This window comes from Musa acuminata, chromosome BXJ3-5 (genome assembly GCF_036884655.1).
Source record: "Musa acuminata AAA Group cultivar baxijiao chromosome BXJ3-5, Cavendish_Baxijiao_AAA, whole genome shotgun sequence".
In the NCBI taxonomy this organism is placed as follows: Eukaryota; Viridiplantae; Streptophyta; class Magnoliopsida; order Zingiberales; family Musaceae; genus Musa; species Musa acuminata.
The window spans coordinates 38,850,678-38,868,826 of NC_088353.1; the positions used below are offsets into that span (position 1 = coordinate 38,850,678).

The following is an 18,149-nucleotide window of genomic DNA, read 5'->3' on the forward strand; positions in this document are numbered from 1 at the left end:
CATAGATTTAGGCCAATCATTTGCCCAAGTAGGCCCATCAAAATTAAAATTGATCAGAATAAAAATTAATCAAAATTTAATTTTTCCTGAATTCGATCAAAACTTAACTGATTGAACCTAAATTTAGTCAAGCAATCAAAATACATTAATGATCAAGTCCGATCAAAATATTTGATTAAAATAAATCAAACTAATCAATTTTATAAACGAGAACATGAGTTAAAAAATTTTAAATTCTTAACGATAAAACTATCATTTTAATTAGGATATATAATAAAAAATTTAAATCTCTTAAGGGCATAATTGAAAAGTAATCTTAGGGACACAAATTAGAATTATCCAATTTATAAGGTATAAAGTTATCTTTTTAGTAAAAACCTTAATTGTCACTCCCTTTTTGTGGTCGTTGCGCAAGCATTATTATCGCCTTGCACAATCATTGCCTGCGCGAGGCATTGTAGTCACCGTCCACAATCGTTGTGTGAGGTGTGACTGACACCACCTACATGCAGCTATGCACATGCATTATTTGAGGACCCAACGACCCCATTGGCTTTAGGCGTCCAATGATGTGAACCACGGTCAACAGATGTCATTGTAATGACATTACTATAGTCGTTGTAGTCATTGAGCTATATAGACAATGGTGTTACTGCACGCACTATAAAGCCACCGTAGTCATCGTACACAACAATAATGGCCAAAGTCGTCATAAGGTTGTCATAATCTACGGTACCTTTGTTACATATGTAGTCACTGCTTATGATTGAGTTAGTAACAACCAAAGACTATTGCTCTTAACAATATATTATCGACAACAAGCTATCGATATTAGTCCATCGATCAAGCATTAGAAACCTCACATTGCTCGCAAGCAAGCGATAGAATATACTAGATAGAAAAGCAAATCAGCAATACAAATGAATTGTTCATGCATCATAAATAAAAACCAAATAATACATTTTCAAAAGATGTTAACAAATAGATCTAAAGTATTTGATCTCACAAACATATCTATAATATCAATTGTGAGTATAAAAACTATCCTTATACTACTATTATATGAAAAATTTTAATATCATTATCTGAAATCAAATAATAATATATCTAAATTTATGATGTATACCTCTGGATGCTATTTAAAAATCTTTTATCTGATCTTCGAGCATCACTTTATCGAATTCAAAAGCTATAACGAGACCGATCTGTAAGAAAAACCAGACTCATATTCTCATCTCTTTCTATCCTTCGCAGGACTATTATGAGTGATCAATTAGAGATAAATGAGAGACAAGAAAAGATCTATAATCTTTCATTGACTCATTCACGTAATTAAGGGAGATGAGAGAAGATATATAATTTTAACTCAATAATATCACGTATCTTCGTCTCCTCTTATCTACGTATCTAATTATTCGCATTGAGCCTCTAGGAGATCTTGTTCTTTTATAGGTGAGAGTAAAGAATCTAAGATAACTAATTAGGAAAATCCCTCCCATTAAGATCATCTCATAAATAATTTTACTATAATTAAATCTAAGAATCTAATTATATCCGTAATGTATTTTACCTAATTAGATAGGACCAATAATATAACAAAAAGTTGAATTAAATCATCAAATTATTATTATATTTTATTTTCTAAAATGTCAATATGAAATTGAATATGATCAGTCGAGATAGATTGGTATCTACGGAATGATCTTGATTGAAATCTTGCAACTGAGACTTCAAATTTAGACTACATTTAACTTAATCCTCACCAATTTTAGTTCAGGTTAAATCCACCCAATCTTTGAGAAAAATAGAGTTCTTAAAATTGATCTGAACTAAGTTTGGATCTCATAAGCCATATTTGTTTCAGAAATGAAACATATGTCAGCCGTTGGAGAAAGTACCACTCCAGTCAGAGGTAATTGTGGGTTTATGCAACAATGATATATTGGTCTAATACTATGCATGAGCTTTAAGCTCAAGAGTTCTATTTCTTCGTTGGATTTCATGAATGCATGTGCAAAATCTTTAAATAATCCAATTTTTATCCACCTTTGTTGTCGTCCAACAGATTCTTTTTTAAATAATGTATTTGTTTCTAGAAAAAAATAATTCTTTTACTAAAAGGAAGTTAAAATTAATTATCTGATGTATGCCGATGATAGTATTCATGGACTATTAGTTCCGAATCACTGAGCAAAAAATAGATACATCCCTTAGAAATAAACATCATATTTGTGACAAACTAGCAATCCAAAACTTTGTGGAAATATTTGGACATACATCTCTTATAATAAACTGCTGGGAAATTATCAAACCGGATGGTTTCTGTTTTCTTTCAAGAGGATAATTATTTATTATATCACTTATATTTTCAGTCTATAAAAATCCTGATACTGATTATGTTTCAGATTTCAAAACTAATGCCATGAATGATATGTCGAATGCAGTTGTTCAGAAGTTTGTATTCATCCTCTCCTATCACATGGTCTGACATAAGCTGAAATCTAATCTTCAGAAGCATTTCATGAATCTGTTCCATATGCACAATCATGAAACTAGTAGCAGAATGCTCACATTATCATATATGGATTTTAAACACTCATAGAAACATGGTAACCAACTGTGTGATGGTACAGATTGAATTACCATCCAATGACAACCATACTGTTCTTGTGAAACTGTATCTAGTCAGGTAATCTTGACAAGAACCACCTGATAGAAGCATCCATGAAAAAGCATTTAGGAAAATTCAATAATCCAAATCATAATATTCGCTTCTGGACTACTAGCATAAAATCATCTATATTCATTTCATAACACCACAAAGAATTTCATAATTCTCTGCTCCAAAAAACCTTTAGGGCGCTTTTGTATTTACACAGAATGTGTTGTAGAAGTTGTTCTTCCTCCTGATGAATTTTACCTACTATTGCAGCAGAGGCCTCGTAACAGTCAACTTGTTGATACAGGTATGTGGGGAACTATTATATCACTTGACTATTTCTACAGATTAATGTGACTTTGCTTTACCTGATGAACACAACGTCGCTTTCCAAGGAGTGTCTCATTGAGTTCTGGCCTTCCAGTCTTTGATTGCAGAAAGAAGAGAATTATTACATATAATTTCTTGAGTGGGCAACAGTAAATTTGTCATTGGGGATGTGTCATTCCTGCTGAGCCATGTCTCGATTGCATTACGATTGTACGTGTAACCATCAGCAGCGATGCAGGGATCATCCATCACAACCTGTACAAACTTTCATGGAACTCGTAAAACATATGTAATTCCACTTAATGAGTACAATAAAAGATGGAAAGCAAGTAGTCTCACATGTATATGATAAAGAAAGAGGTTATCGATCTAGGAAACAATATTTGAATACCTTCAGTATTGGACAAATAAAATGGTTTGGAGGGACAGAGGGGTCATGTAGTGCTGAGTCGTAAGCCTGTTCAGCCATAGCTTTGAGCCTCTCTAACACTGGAAGAACCTGGTCCTTCAAGTCAGGCCTGTCCTTGCGCCTCAGCTCTAAACAGATGAGTCCAAGAATAGCTAATTCTTTTGCCTCAGCTTTAGGCCATTGTCCAGCTTTAGAATCCAAAATATCCATTAAGCAGTCCCTTTCCAATGCAGTCTCAACGATAAGGGCAAGTCCCATTGGTGATTTTGCAGTCAGCAATTGCAAGATCACCATTCCTAGTGCATAGGTATCAGACTTCGGTGAAACTAAACCAGTTCTTTGGTACTCAGGATCCATGTAGAAAAATGTACCCACGGGATCAGTATCCTTGTACATTGTAGACAACGGCATATTTAAGGTAGGAAATAAGGTGGAAAGGCCAGCATCACCGATCTTGCTCACAAAATTATTGTCAAGCAAAATGTTGGCAGGTTTAAGATCCCGGTGAACGATAGGTTCTGGTTTTGAGTTATGAAAAAAGATAAGAGCAGAGGCAACTTCCCATGCTATCCGAAAGCGGCAGAACCATGGAAGTGGGAGTGTATTGTTTTTGCATTGTAATCTGTCCTCCAGGCTACCATTTTCCATATATTCATAAACCAAGCAGCCCTTTTCAGTGCAAGCTCCAAGCAGCAGTAGCACGTGTGGATGACGAACTCTACTAAGAATTTCAAGCTGGAACACCAGAAACACAAATTAGACACTTGAAGTGTAATAATATAGAAATAACACAGTCATGTTTGTTGGGACAACACAAATTCTTGAAAAAGAAAACTAGACTGTAACTTAACTTCTCCTGGATCAAAAATTGATTTTCTATTTCAAGCTTCTCCTGGTAAGGAACTTTGAAACTGAGGTTTCATTTACCAGTTGGATCAGTTCATATTGACTGATATTTACTGGTTCAATTAATAACCAGAAATTTTTATTAATTCTGTAAGAGCTAGATCTTTCAGCATTACATCCGGCAATCAAAACATATAAATGACGACTAATCCGGCAAACATTAAACTTGGTAAGATAAAATGATTAAAAAAATTGAAAAATGAGATTATTTAGGAATACACATTGAATGCTAAGATAATGCATTGAAATATTTGATAGTAGACCCATAATCAAAATAGCTTTTGTGATTATTTCAGAAAAAATAAAACAAAAAACTAGGGTAGAACTAGGACAGTTATTGCATGAGGTCTACTCAATGCTAGATATAGAACATGGGCTGTCCCATAATAAAACCAGTTGTTGCTGATATCTCAGTTTCTTCTTCCATAACCACTTGCCAAACCAATATTGGATTGAGATTTACATCCTTATTTGAAACTAAAGAAACATATATAATCTGGATGTTAAGACTAAAGAAGAAACATAATACCTCTTGCTTGAACTGCCTGGTTTTGTAACCTTCATTGGAGTTCAATACTTTTATAGCTGCAACTGTATGATGAAAGCTTCCCCAATAAACAGTTCCACTTGCTCCAACTCCAATCTTGAGAGCATCAGAGAATGATAAGGTAGCAGCAACTATCTCTTCCCAAGTGTACTTCACATAGGGCTCACTACTGCATGCAAGTTCCTTTTCAGGACTTTGCTTCTCACTGACTTCATGAGAAGCACTTTTTTCCACATCTTTCCCCAGTAAAACTTCTATTTCGGTGCATTCTTTAACATATTCAGCTTCCTTTTCTGCAGCTTCACGTCTTTCCTTTTCTTGTTGAGCCATCTTGGTGGTTTTCTCTAATCTAGACCATATTTCTTGAAGCCTAAGTATTTCCTCAGTGTGGTGTGTATGTATGTCATTCAACTAATCAAAGCAAGGTTTCACAGGTTAAAGCGAACAAATCTCAAATATCAATTATCTATTTGGTAAATATTTTTTAATACAAAGAAAAATCTCACCTGCTGGGAAGCAGAAATTGACTCATCGGGAGCTAATTTATATATCCTCATAAAATGGTTGATTTCTGTTCTCAGCCTTTCAAGTTCAAGATGAATATCTCCCTGCACAAGTGAAGCAATGAGTAAACAGACTAATCTGCATATCCCAAATTTTTTTCTTGTGATCTGGAAACTTCTCACTCCAGACTTAGGACTCTGCAGTTGGTAGAAATGTGTACACTAAAGACTAAGCTTTATAATGTGAGTCTAGTTACCTCGTTCCCTGATTGTGAATACTCTGTCGAACGATAAAAACTCATATTAGAACTCCATGACTTGTCTGTTTGATAACTTCTCAAACTACCTATACTGTTACTGTATTGAGTCTCTGATGTATTAGAACTGGAAACTCTATAATCTTCAAACAGAGATGTATTTCTAGTTAGAAGAAAGTTAGCTGAATTTGAGCTCTCATAGTCTTTACTGGCATAGGCTAAGTTCTGCTGAAGCTGTGGCAGACAAGGAAGTTGAAAAGGGAAGTTTACTTCTGTGTCCAAGTCTATCATTTCTGCAGAAAGAATAAATTTATTATATGGACAACTTCCAAAATCTCAAGCAAAGATATGTCAAATTCCATAAAGTTGATGAACAGAAGATTATGTTTGACTTTGAATGATGACCATCTGTTGGCCCCTAAAATTAGTCACTGTATTCTATTTTCCCTACAAATTTATCTGCCGTGTATGTGACTGAAACATATATTACAGAGTGAACTTTGCTTTTATGTATCAGTCAAAATAGAAAAAAAATCCATAAGAATTATTCCAGTAAGAAAATACTATCAGCTATTTTTTTCATTTAAGTTGATAGCAGCCTGAAATTATAACTGAAATGTTGTTGTGATAAAAGACAGTTTTATCCAAATCTAGTATAAAAAATATCTAAAATGAGAACTTCATAATTGTTTATCTGCGAGAAAGAAGATACAATATCTTTATCTGTGTTGCATTAAACTTATCAAGGAAGTTTACCTTTCTTTCCCACACTCTTTTTGATGCTTGGTGCATCTAGAAACATGACTCAGAAGATAAGGACTGTATGAAGGGTGTTAGGACAGGGTGTCTTCTCTTTGGGGGAAAATAGTGAATAAGTGAATGGGAATAATTAAGTTAAGCTAAAACTATTTTAAAAGAGTAGTCAGAGTAGTAAGGTATCAAGTCTCAAACATGCCTCAAGGGCTTATATGTCGTATATATATGACTATATGTAAGGGTTGTTGTTGTTGGGGGATATTGTATCCTTATTGGTTCTTTAGCACGGTTTGCAATACCGAATGGTACCACCAGTATCGGGTGGTACATACCGGTCTGCCAGCTGACCGACATGCGAACTGCCTGCTACCGAGAGATATCAGCCCGGTTGTGACGAGGCGAAGAAGAAGAGGTGTTCGAAGAAGAGGAAGAAGCTTCGAGAAATAGTACCCGGCCTGCCAGCTGACCGAATGGTACCACCAGTATCGGGTGGTACATACCGGTCTGCCAGCTGACCGACATGCGAACTGCCTGCTACCGAGAGATATCAGCCCGGTTGCGACGAGACGAAGAAGAAGAGGTGTTCGAAGAAGAGGAAGAAGCTTCGAGAAATAGTACCCGGCCTCGCCCTCCTCCTCCTCCTTTGTCATCTTCTTCTTTGTTGTGGCACCTGTTGCCATCGCTCCCTTAACGCCGTAGCTCTTCGGGGCCCGTTGCCATCATTCCCTTGACACCGAAGAAGATTCTTCTTCTTCCGCTCCTTCGCTGCAGCGCCTGCTGCCATCCCTCGATGCTGTAGCTATTCACCTAGGGTTCAGGTGAGCGCTGCTAAGTTATATATTTTTTATATATTTAATATCATTTAAATATAATATATTTAATATCGTTTTGAGCGCACCATCGTTAACTATTTTATATTTCTGTGATTTTATATAATTATATATATTGAATATTATTGAATATTAAAATTAATTTTAATATTTTTTAAACATATTGTTCGGTACGTTCGTACCGTACCATACCGAGCAAACCTCGAAATATTGGTACGGTACGAAATTTCAATTATTGTTCTTTAGAACACTAATTAGACACAAATTAGGAGCTTTTTTAAACATCAAACTAAGTACTCATAATAAGGAAAAAAATTGAATTCAACAGAAAAATGAAAAAAAATTCTTCTAAAAGGTTGGTACTGAGGTAAACTTGTTATCCTAGTATCACTCTTAGGAGTTGTCATATGAAGTCCTTTCCAAGTTTGATTGCTTCCTGTCTGGAATAGGAAACATGCAGTCTCTTTCTAGCTCAAGTAGGAGTCACTTTTCAAATAGGAATTCACTTCCACTCCAGATAAAATTTGAACATATGTTTCCCTAATAGAAATTACATAGAGCATCACACAAGGCACCAGAAGCAGTCTTTCAGCCCTACACATGGTTGGACCAGTTGAAGATGGTGGCCTGACAGCTGAACAACCCTTAATTTGCAATGTAGATCCATTTCATGTGGTCAGTCATGAGGGAGGATGGCCAATCCTAGCATGAGTCCAGGTGGAGATGTGGTTTGGGTTCAGACCACTCCACAACAAGGCTCATCATAACTCATATTTGACAGTTCCAAAATTTTGCATAATTATTTATGATGAATCTAGTGACAATTGACATGGATATAAATAACAAGCCTATAACTGCAACATTCCATGATCAAACTATGGATAATAGATCCATGTATCTATACTGAAAAACCAATTACCAGAAAAAGAATCTAGATTGACCTCAATGACACTTCATTCTAAGAGTAGATAGGTACTTGTCAAAGTATACTCATTGCAATATCTACTATTCTTATGGAGCTTTTGGATGAAAATGATCTGAAGTTTCTATACCAAAAGAGATTAAATCTGTCATCTCAAGTACTGCATAAGTTAATTGCAACTTGTGTCAGAGAGGCAGAGTCCATTACCTGATTTAAGAATTGGAGAATTGTTTGAAGAACTATAAAAAACTGCACTAGAATCATTTTCTTCTTTGATACTATCCTTTGTCACTGATGTGGGTGCAATTTCATCTGTCCCAAATGCCGATGCACGAACAGATGACAGTTTACCTCTTGAAACAACATAGACTGTACAAAAGCTTGGAGTACATTCAGCAATTCTGGATGACAAGTTGCTTCCCCAAAGTTTCCTACAGCAACATATTCATCATAAACTTTGTGAGATTTAAAGCAAAAAAATGTATAAATATGTTTGTAAGACCAGAATAATGAAAGTATGGACATTTAAATATTTATGCAGTCATGCAGTGTGAAGGGATCATTGTTTACACACAAAAAATTCTGACTGCAACTAAATTGGGAACTATGTAAGACTATATATATGGAAACTTTTAGGGAAATGTCAAAAGATATAAAATCAACCATATTTCCATAATCTGGTGATCAGAAGGTGCTCAACGCAGAAGGCTCGTATAAAATACGGGGTCTGTCAAAGGCCAGTCTTTGCAGCCTTACCCCAACATGGAGATGCTGGGCTGGACAAACTTGAATATGAAAACTCAGGAAGTCTATTTTTCAATGGAAAAGCCAGACAATTCAAACAATAAAACCCCAGTGCACGAATTGTTTGGCTTTAAGTGCTTTACTAGGACTAATGTCTTCCTTACAAAGTCTAATTTACACTTATGTAAAAGCTGACTAATATATGAAATATTAGTATATTCAAAGTGAAAGAGAAACATATTTAACAGAAATCACAAAAACTAAGATGGAGAAACCAAGTAATTTCCCAGAGAACATTCTATTTAGACCTTGGCATTTATTTATAAACAACATTTATGTTAGATTATCAGAAAAACACCAATTGCATCATGTGATGAAAGAGCAAATCAAATTAAATTCAAGCATAGTTTTTTGGGGCACATATTTGAAGCCAAATCAAAATTTGTTGAGAAAATTCAAACCAGTGTAACTATAAAAGAACTTGATAACATGGAAATACTTTGCTACTTATACGGCCATATACTTCTGATTCAGATTTAACTTTGTACATGTAAAGAAGCTTTCAGATTATAACATTTGATAACATAATGAGGCCAGGTTTGTTTTTAGATTTATGTTGATTGATATGTGGCATTCGGTTCGAGTCAAATGATATTCAAAATCATTCAATTTGAATTCTGTAGGTCTTAATAATTATCATACTCTTCTTAGGATTTTCAGTTAAATTTTATCATTGTATTTCACAAAATCTTATTGTATCAATCAAGGTTTGTCGTACCGGACTGTACCGCCCGGTACGGGCGGTACGTACCGGTCCGACAGGCCAGCGGTACGCGGACCGCTCCGTACCGTACCGACACTGTAGCAGTGTACAGTAACACTGTGGCAGTGTACAGTGATCGGTACACTTGAGTGTACCGCTCGGTACACCTGGGTGTACCGAGCGGTATACCGTACCGTACCGGTACCGAGCCCGGATCGAAACGCCGGTACGATACGGTACGGCGAACCTTGGTATCAATCGCAAACTGCACCGAACTGAACACTAACTCATCATCACCTACTAAAGTAAGATTATGTGTAAATGAGTCTTTCTCATAAAAGGCTACTATTTTCTGCTTTATCTGCAATAGATTGCTATTCAATTTTCTTAGAGCAATAGGTTATGCAAGTCACAGCAGCCTTCTTTTCCTAATCAAAAGGTTGAGTCATAATACCTGATTATTGCATTTTTGGAAGAAGCACCTATAACAAGCATGCTGATGCTATTTTCTGTGACCTCTTTTGATATTGCCTCAGCTACATCATCTGCTTCAAGTATCACAACTTCTGTTTCAATCTGTAGATATAGTATAAGTTTAACATAGTCAAAGCTTATTTTTGATTTGAGAACAAAAAACAATGCAATAGATTTGACCTGCTTTGCAGAACACATATTCTTGTAGGGGCGAAGCATCACTTCTGTTTTCCATTCTTCTTCTTTCTTATATGCAGAGGCAACAACATCTTGCACTTGCTCAACAGGGAGATTCCCGACTAAAATAATAGGTACATGACGTGTAGAAATTAAGTGTGCAGCTTATTGAGGACTTAAAGGTAATAATAGTTAAGATGTTTAAACACAAAATTAATGGAACTCCAATTGTAAAAGCCAACACAACATGAAAAAAAATCAATTTTTTTCTAAATGATAGTGTGATAATATTAAATGATGATAACTTATCATTTAAACAACTACAAGTTTTTTATATAGGTGTCTTTAAGTTTAGGTTATGTCCTATATTGAGATTTAGTTTGTGTATGGATCGGGGTCAAGCCAATTCTTTTTGAATGTTTTTAATGACTTTCCACCCTTAGTGATTCCTTCAGTAAGATGTAAAGCTACATAAACATCAAATTGTAGTGTATTAGACCTCTAAAAGGTAGAAAATGGAATTAGGATGTTATTTAATTGCAATAGTCAGGTTTAGGAGGCCATAAGTGCCTCTTAAAAAAGAGTTTTACATGTACAAATTTCATGGAAGAAAAATTCTTGTTATCGTTAGGTCCTTTAATTAGGATTTGCCTTTAAAAAAAATCACAAATAAAAGATCATGTGGCTAACTGCAATTGGGCTTATCTTGATGAAAGTTTATTGAGTAGGCCCTGGTACCTTTCTCTGCTCTAAATCTTTCAACTATCTTCTACTCTTTTCTTGCTACTCACTCTTTTTCTTTTCCTTTAGATTACTGTTGCAAGACTCTGTGTAAAGGAAAATATAATAGATTAGTTGTCATCAATGTTATAAAATTGTTTTTTTGGATTATATACTTGGTTGCTGCAGCTTACACTTTCTCATTGGAGAAATATTAAAATTTAATTGAACCTAACTATTGGATATTCAGCGCCAAAATGTAGATAAGGACAGGACAGGTCAAGGTAGACATAATTATAGATATAGATATCGAAACAAATATCCAGGAGTGAAACACTTCACCACGTCTGAGAATAAAGCAAATAATAAAGTCCTCGTAAATTAAACTTACATGAAAGGACTTCACATGCTAATTCATGGCTTGAACAAAGAGTCTATTGTCCACTCTCTTTCTTTACATTTCACTTATCTGTTATTTTCTCCTTTATTACCCCATTCCAGAACAAAAAATTGCATTCTTTAAGCAGATGGACTCATCAAAAATCCAAATCATATTATATTCCTTCGCCAATCCATTTCTTGCTGAGCACAAGGCACATGTAAAAACTAATTTTCTCATGAAAATTTAACAAGAGATGAAAAACAACTATACGCATCAAGAAGATACAAGTTTAGAGATAATGCATGAAGCAATTAATGCAACAACTGGAATCAAACAGATACGGTAACTACGGTTTCTCGCCTTTAGCAATTTGACTAACTGAAGATAGGCAAGTCACAGTTTCCACACATAACAAGGAAAATTGATGAGGAATAGGACCAAGATGTCATTATATTCTCAAGGATTATGCAAACAAGAAATCAGAAGTGATTGGCCTCAACTATCAAAATGGAATCAGCATAATCCAAGCAAGTTTCAAAATATCAGATACTGTGTTAGATGTAATTTTATACTTTCATGAACAAGTTCGATTAGCCTTATTCGACTATTCCTTGTCCTTGATGAGACAAATGTGATAAGAAAAAGAGATCGACTAAATTTTACATTTACCATCAGCTACTGTCAATGAACTAAGACAGTAGAGATATTTCTCCCAACAACAACAAGCAGCCAAAATACACATTTTTTTCTGCCATTGGGCTTTGTGGAATACAATATCTCTAGTTATGTTGAGAGCAATCAAATTTCTTTTGTATTGTCTCTGATGAATTTTACTAAGGTCTCCCTCTATGTCTCCTCACAATACCCATCCTCGACTCACATCGTCTAATCAGAACTTTAGGCCTCCTTTAAACATATCAATACTATCTTAAATGATTTTTCTCTCAGCTTAACCTCTACTAAGACACAAATTTAGTTCCACATTCTCATCTTAGCTTCATCAACTTTGTGCAGGGTATTTTTTAGCTGCTCAACAATCTGATCTTACAATAAATTATAAAATGGACCAAATATGCCACATATCTAGATTTATATTTCTACTATGAAATCTTTTAGTCTTTTAACTATTAAATGATAATTATAGAAGCACCTAAGATTGTGAAAAAACATCATGATAAAGCAAAGAATTGACTAAGGATGTCTTGCAACGTATCATTTGATGAGATGTATCCATTAGCTAAAGATTTGATGAGTTCCATAAAAACATAAGAAGTGCATCCAAGGAAAAGTTTGTCAGCTTCCACTAATCTTAGGTATCCATTTAGTTGTATCACGTGGCCAACCTGCAAAACTACTTGCTAAATGCTTTTTGATATTTTTTTCATTATACAAATTTTAACAAAACTTCTTCTACAAGCCAATATAAAAGCTATAACTAAAGTTTCATTTGTCTGTTAATTGCCTCTATATCAGATGGATTTTGCAGGTTCCTGTAGATGGTCACTCTGTATCAGTATGAGTTGATTGAAGCTTTATCAACTACAAAGTTGATCACAGTATGAAACTTCATTTATGTTAACAACTTGGAGTTTTATTTTTTTGGTTGACGGATGTGTCTATTGCCATAGCCAAGATTGTTAGTTGTTGATTAGCAGCATAGCTTAATTCTTATGCGTGTAACCGCATTGCAAGAGTTCGAGTGTTACCTATCCTTGTTCCTGTTTTAACAAAGAAGATGGTAATTGGAAAGGAAAGACTGAAAAGATAAATTGAATGACCAACAAAAGAGTTAAATTAGTTGTCATGACTTACTTGGTGACGGAATCATCTTAATCCTTGACCGAACATGTAGAAGTTTAAACATAACTCCACCCCCAGAAATGAATTTATTCAAAGCCCACTGAACTATATGCTTGCTGTTGCTTGTCCCATTGATAGCAAGTGCAACTGTAGTAACTGAATTATGTAGCAACCTGTCGCCTTTCTCCATCTCTTTGAGTACCCAACTCTTTGCCTCCCTTTCCCAGTCTTAACAATTATACATCTTTCTTTACTTGCAAAAGGAGTATAAAGAAGAAGAAACAAAGATCAGCTTTCATGCAGTTAAGATTAATCATACGAAAACATTGGTTCATCAGTTCATAAGTAGCAGAGGAAATGTGATCGATGAAAAGGAGGACAAAACGTTGGAATTCCCCTTAAATTATGAGAGGAAAAGGAGAGAACAGGGGAGAAGTGACCTTCCTCTCCTCCAACAGGAGTGGATGTCGAAATCACAAAGTCTAATGGGAAAAAAACAATCCAAAAACCTCTCCTCGGAATAAATCAGAAGAAGAGAAAAAGTTGAATCCCTTTTCTGTAATAGAATAGAATCTCAAAAAAAGCCCAATTCTATAGCATCATAAAATGCTCAGAAAAGTTCACAAATGAACATCGAATCTTAAATTGGCTCAAAAAACAAAACAAAACTTTATGACGCACACCAATAAACCTAAGACGTAGGACGCAGACAAAGACTAAGCCTTTGAGAAGCAAAAAGAACTTATCTCTAATCCTACCAAGCATTCATCGGCAGAAACCATATCCAGAACAACAGAAAAAAGAAGTCAAATACCAAAAGGATCACACGAAGAGCGCCACAAACAAAGATTCGAAAAGAAAGCATAAAGCTCCTTTCGGAAACCTTCTACGCAGCTTCACACCAACGGAAGAATCCCCAACGTAACAGCCATCAAAACCCCACTTTTAATCGAAACCAAGCATCAAAGCCTCTTGGTGGTCACGCAAAAACCAACTCATCAGCGCAGAGCAGAGCAGAGCAGGGGAAGCGACCGACACCAAACCACGATGCCATGCTGGAGACTTCAATGCCAGGAGACCTTAAAGAAAGACCCAAAAACCACTTTCCTTCTTAGCAGTAGAGCAAGTTGAAGCTTTTACACAAAAACCATCTAATTATTGTTGGTGGGCTAAAATTTCTACTTTTTCACACTCGAAAGATGCCAAAGTATCGTTCTAGTAAATAAATTTCATCTATGGTTGAGGATGCAGTGTAATCAAGTACTTGTGAGCCCAAAAGAAAGAGGAAATGCTCTTTAGGTTCACCGAATCACCCCAAAAGAGAAAACCATTACGGCGGTCACAGTGGCACAATCTATGAATTAGGATACCGCGTTTTGTTATTCTTAGAGTCAAACATAAGGGTGTAATGTTATGTCACTGTTTTTTTATTATACAAGAAGAAATAAATAAACATCAAAAAAAAAAAAATTTGGAGAAGAAATATATTTTAAAATATTTCAGAATTCCAAAAACTTTCTCCTCGTCTTAAGAACACGATCATATATGGGTGTTTATGCCGATATAATGGTACAACACGATAGATATTCCTACTTACAAAATCCTGACAAGTTATTCATATTGTTTGTACCGTCAAAGAAACCAAGTAAAAAGCTTCTCTCTCTTTCTCTCTCGCTCAACCTCCGTCACGAGTCCTCCATGATTGATCTGTCCTGCGACAAGAACGCCAAGGAAGGCTCGGATATCGGCATCTCCTCTTCAACTCAACCTGCGGAGTTTGACTGCTGAAATCACCTTCGTGAGAGGCCTAATCGATATCTAGAAACACGTTACAGCAAATCGTTGGTACAGTAGCTGAACTCGTTATACGTGCATGTTCTTCTTAAGGAAACAACAGTTTTCGAGGCTGGTCATACTTGTCGAAGATTTCCTGTCGACTTTGTGATATAGGGTACAAAAGAAGTGATGCCTTCTTGGCCCCACCATGTTGACTCTCTGAAGTCAAATGTATTCCCTAGGACCTTAGGAAAGGAGAGAAGAAGAAAAAGAAGCAGCCAAGCAAACTAATGAATGAGAACGACTGGATCCTTGGAATGTAAGGAAGGAAGCGGATTGAGACTCTTGCATGAAGAGGACGATAAATAGAGACGGCCAGCAATGTTGAAAGAATCTTCATATGAATTCACAGATGCTAGCGTGTCTCCTGGCCATTCTGCTTGGATTTGACTTGGATTGTGCAGTACAGATACGAAGCTTCGTCCACAACCAAACATATGGCGCATTCATTCATCGAGACATAATTTAAATGCTGTGGTCCAACTTGTTCTTCGTACGCACTTGTTACGATCATGACCTTTACCTCTTCTTCCCACCTCAAGTAACATCCACAGCTTGGACAAATGTATCATTAGGGGTTCTCATCAATCATCATCGACCCTCCTTGGAGACCAAGTAATCTCGAATAGTTATTGAAAGCGAAGAGAAATGAAGATTTTTTGTGACACTTAGACGCGCATCAATCTAGGCTAAAGGTATGATCTTTTCATTTAGTTTATTGTATCCACAGCTAATGAGAGAAGAATGTTCTTATCTAATTAGGTAAAATATGTTATAGATCTAATTAGATTTTAATGATGGTTATTAATAAATAAAAAATAAGTTTAATTATAATATAATTTTTAGGAGATGATGTTGATAAGTGAACCTAAACCCTCTACTCTCATTTATAAAAAAAAAATATAACCTTTTTACGAATGAAAGACTAGTTATTGAGACTATGTATCTATTTTTAGTTTCTCTTAATCTCTAATCCATCATTCGTAGTGGTCTTGTAAAGGATAGAAACAAAAGAGAAGACGAATAGGTTCTTCTTGCATATTGACATCATTGTAATTTTTAAATCTGATGGCGGTGCATTTGTAAATCAGATAAAGGCTTTCTAAATAGCATCAAAAGGTATACATCTTAAATCTTGATCTATCATTATTTGATTTCAATCCTAGTATTAAAGTTTTTGGTATAATAGTAGCATAATTATAGTTTTTATGTTTACGATTGGTATCAGAGCCATAATTTTAAAATTAAATACCTTAGATTTGTTTATTAGCATCAATCAAAAAGATGTTATTCAATTCTTATTCATAATGTTTTAATAATATATTTGTTTTGTTGATCTATTTTTCTATCTAATCTCTTACTTAGGAGCAATACGAGGTTCCTCATATTTGATTGATGGAACACTATTGACAGTTTGTTATTGACAATAATATTATTGAGGGTGATGATATCTCGGGGTTACTAGCCCAATTGTAGGCAACGACTACGTGCATGTGCTATTGTATACAACGAAAGAGCCATGAGGTAACTGGCATGCCTTTACAATATTATTTATTTATGACTATAAATAATATTTATAATGATACACATAATTAGAAGATTTAGATAATTTGAAAGTAGAATCTACTTGTGATATAATAGGATAATGCTATTTTAGATATCCTTATAGTTTAAGGTTATATATCCAAGGGTAGCAATACTATTCCACAAGAAAGATATTAGTTTTTCAAAAGTAATTTTGAGTGAGCACTAGATATATTTATACTTCACCCAAAGGTGAAAGATAGATTATATCAATAATTCATCATATCTTGAAAACTAAAAAGATTAATGTTATTTTATACTTTACAATGGTACTTCCTTCCACACGCTCTAATGCTTCTAGTATCTCTATACTCTTTGGTTCAAATTATTCAAGATGTGCAGATCACACTAAGTATATTAGATTTTGATTCAGTATTACTTATTAAAAGATATGTAAACTTGACTTATGAAAGCACTATAGAACAAGTTAATAAAATGAATGCTTGGGAAGGATCTAATAGGCTTAGTTTAATGTTTATAAGAATGATAAATATAAATAACATAAAGGCTTCATTATCGTCTACAACTAGCGCACAAGAATATTTGAAGGCTATAAAAGACACATTAATGAAAAAACTGACTATGACTGAATATAATGACACTCGAGATATTCAAAATTATATTCTCAATATGAGTGACAAGACTGTGAAACTTAAAGCATTAGGTATGATTGTGAATGAGTCTTTCTTTATATAGTTCATTCTTAATTATCTTCCTTCTCAATTTAGTCTATTCAAGATTTACTATAATATAAATAAAGACAATTGAGACTTGAATGAGCTAACTAGTATATGTGTTCAGGAAGAATTAAGATTAAGTTAAGAAAGATATCATAATATTCTAACTACTAATCAAGAAGTTGGTAATAAGAAAATAAGGTCGATGCATCATCCACCAAACAAATTTACTAAGTTTGAAAATGCTAAAAAGACTAATAAAAAGAAAGCTTTCATTATAATATGTTTCTTTTGTGGCAAGAAAGAATACGTAAAAAAGGACCACATTAAACGTAAGACTTAATTAAAAAAGAAAGGTATAAATTCGACCTTTATATGTTTCAAATCAAACATAAGAGATTCCTTGTAATACTTAATGAATTGATGTCGGTGCTTCAACTTATAATACCAATGATATGTAGATATTCCTTTCAATCCAAAAACCAAAAGAACAAAAAAGATTCATCATTATGGAAAATCATCTTAAAGCAAAAATAATAGTAGTAGAAACTTATTGCCTACACCTAAAGATGGGTTATCTAATGGATCTTGCAGACACATACTATATTTTTATTATTTCTAAAAATTTAATTTTTTATCTAGAATTGATAAGTTATGATATTGTCTTACTTTTTATAATGATAAACTTAGTATATTTTATGATTCAATAAAAGTTGATTTTAGAATTATACATGATAGTTTGTGTAAAATTAATTTGAATATTCAATTTACAAAGATATTAGTGACCCTATAATCAAATATTGAATTGACACTTAGTTTGAATGATGAAAAATCTTCTATATTATGGTATAGATGTTTGAGGCATATCTCCAT

The 18,149-nt window shown here is 34.4% G+C and overlaps 1 protein-coding gene across 4 annotated transcripts; it reads right to left on the reverse strand.

The window, feature by feature from the left end:
• Positions 1-2,883: 2,883 nt before the first annotated feature.
• LOC135637722 (U-box domain-containing protein 35-like) lies at positions 2,884-14,309 on the reverse strand. 4 transcript variants are annotated; one of them, XM_065150467.1, is made up of 10 exons: positions 14,063-14,309; positions 13,192-13,427; positions 10,281-10,399; positions 10,081-10,202; positions 8,327-8,550; positions 5,612-5,904; positions 5,358-5,459; positions 4,834-5,262; positions 3,381-4,133; positions 2,884-3,244 (listed from the first exon to the last, which is right to left on the reverse strand). In XM_065150467.1, the coding sequence occupies exons 2-10, from the start codon at positions 13,367-13,369 to the stop codon at positions 3,062-3,064; spliced, it is 2,403 nt and encodes an 800-aa protein (XP_065006539.1). In that variant the 5' UTR covers positions 13,370-13,427; positions 14,063-14,309; the 3' UTR covers positions 2,884-3,061. The 4 variants fall into 4 exon arrangements, with proteins under 4 accessions (XP_065006539.1, XP_065006542.1, XP_065006540.1 ...); XM_065150470.1 differs by having other exon boundaries at positions 13,192-13,432; XM_065150468.1 differs by having other exon boundaries at positions 13,994-14,309.
• Positions 14,310-18,149: the final 3,840 nt, after the last annotated feature.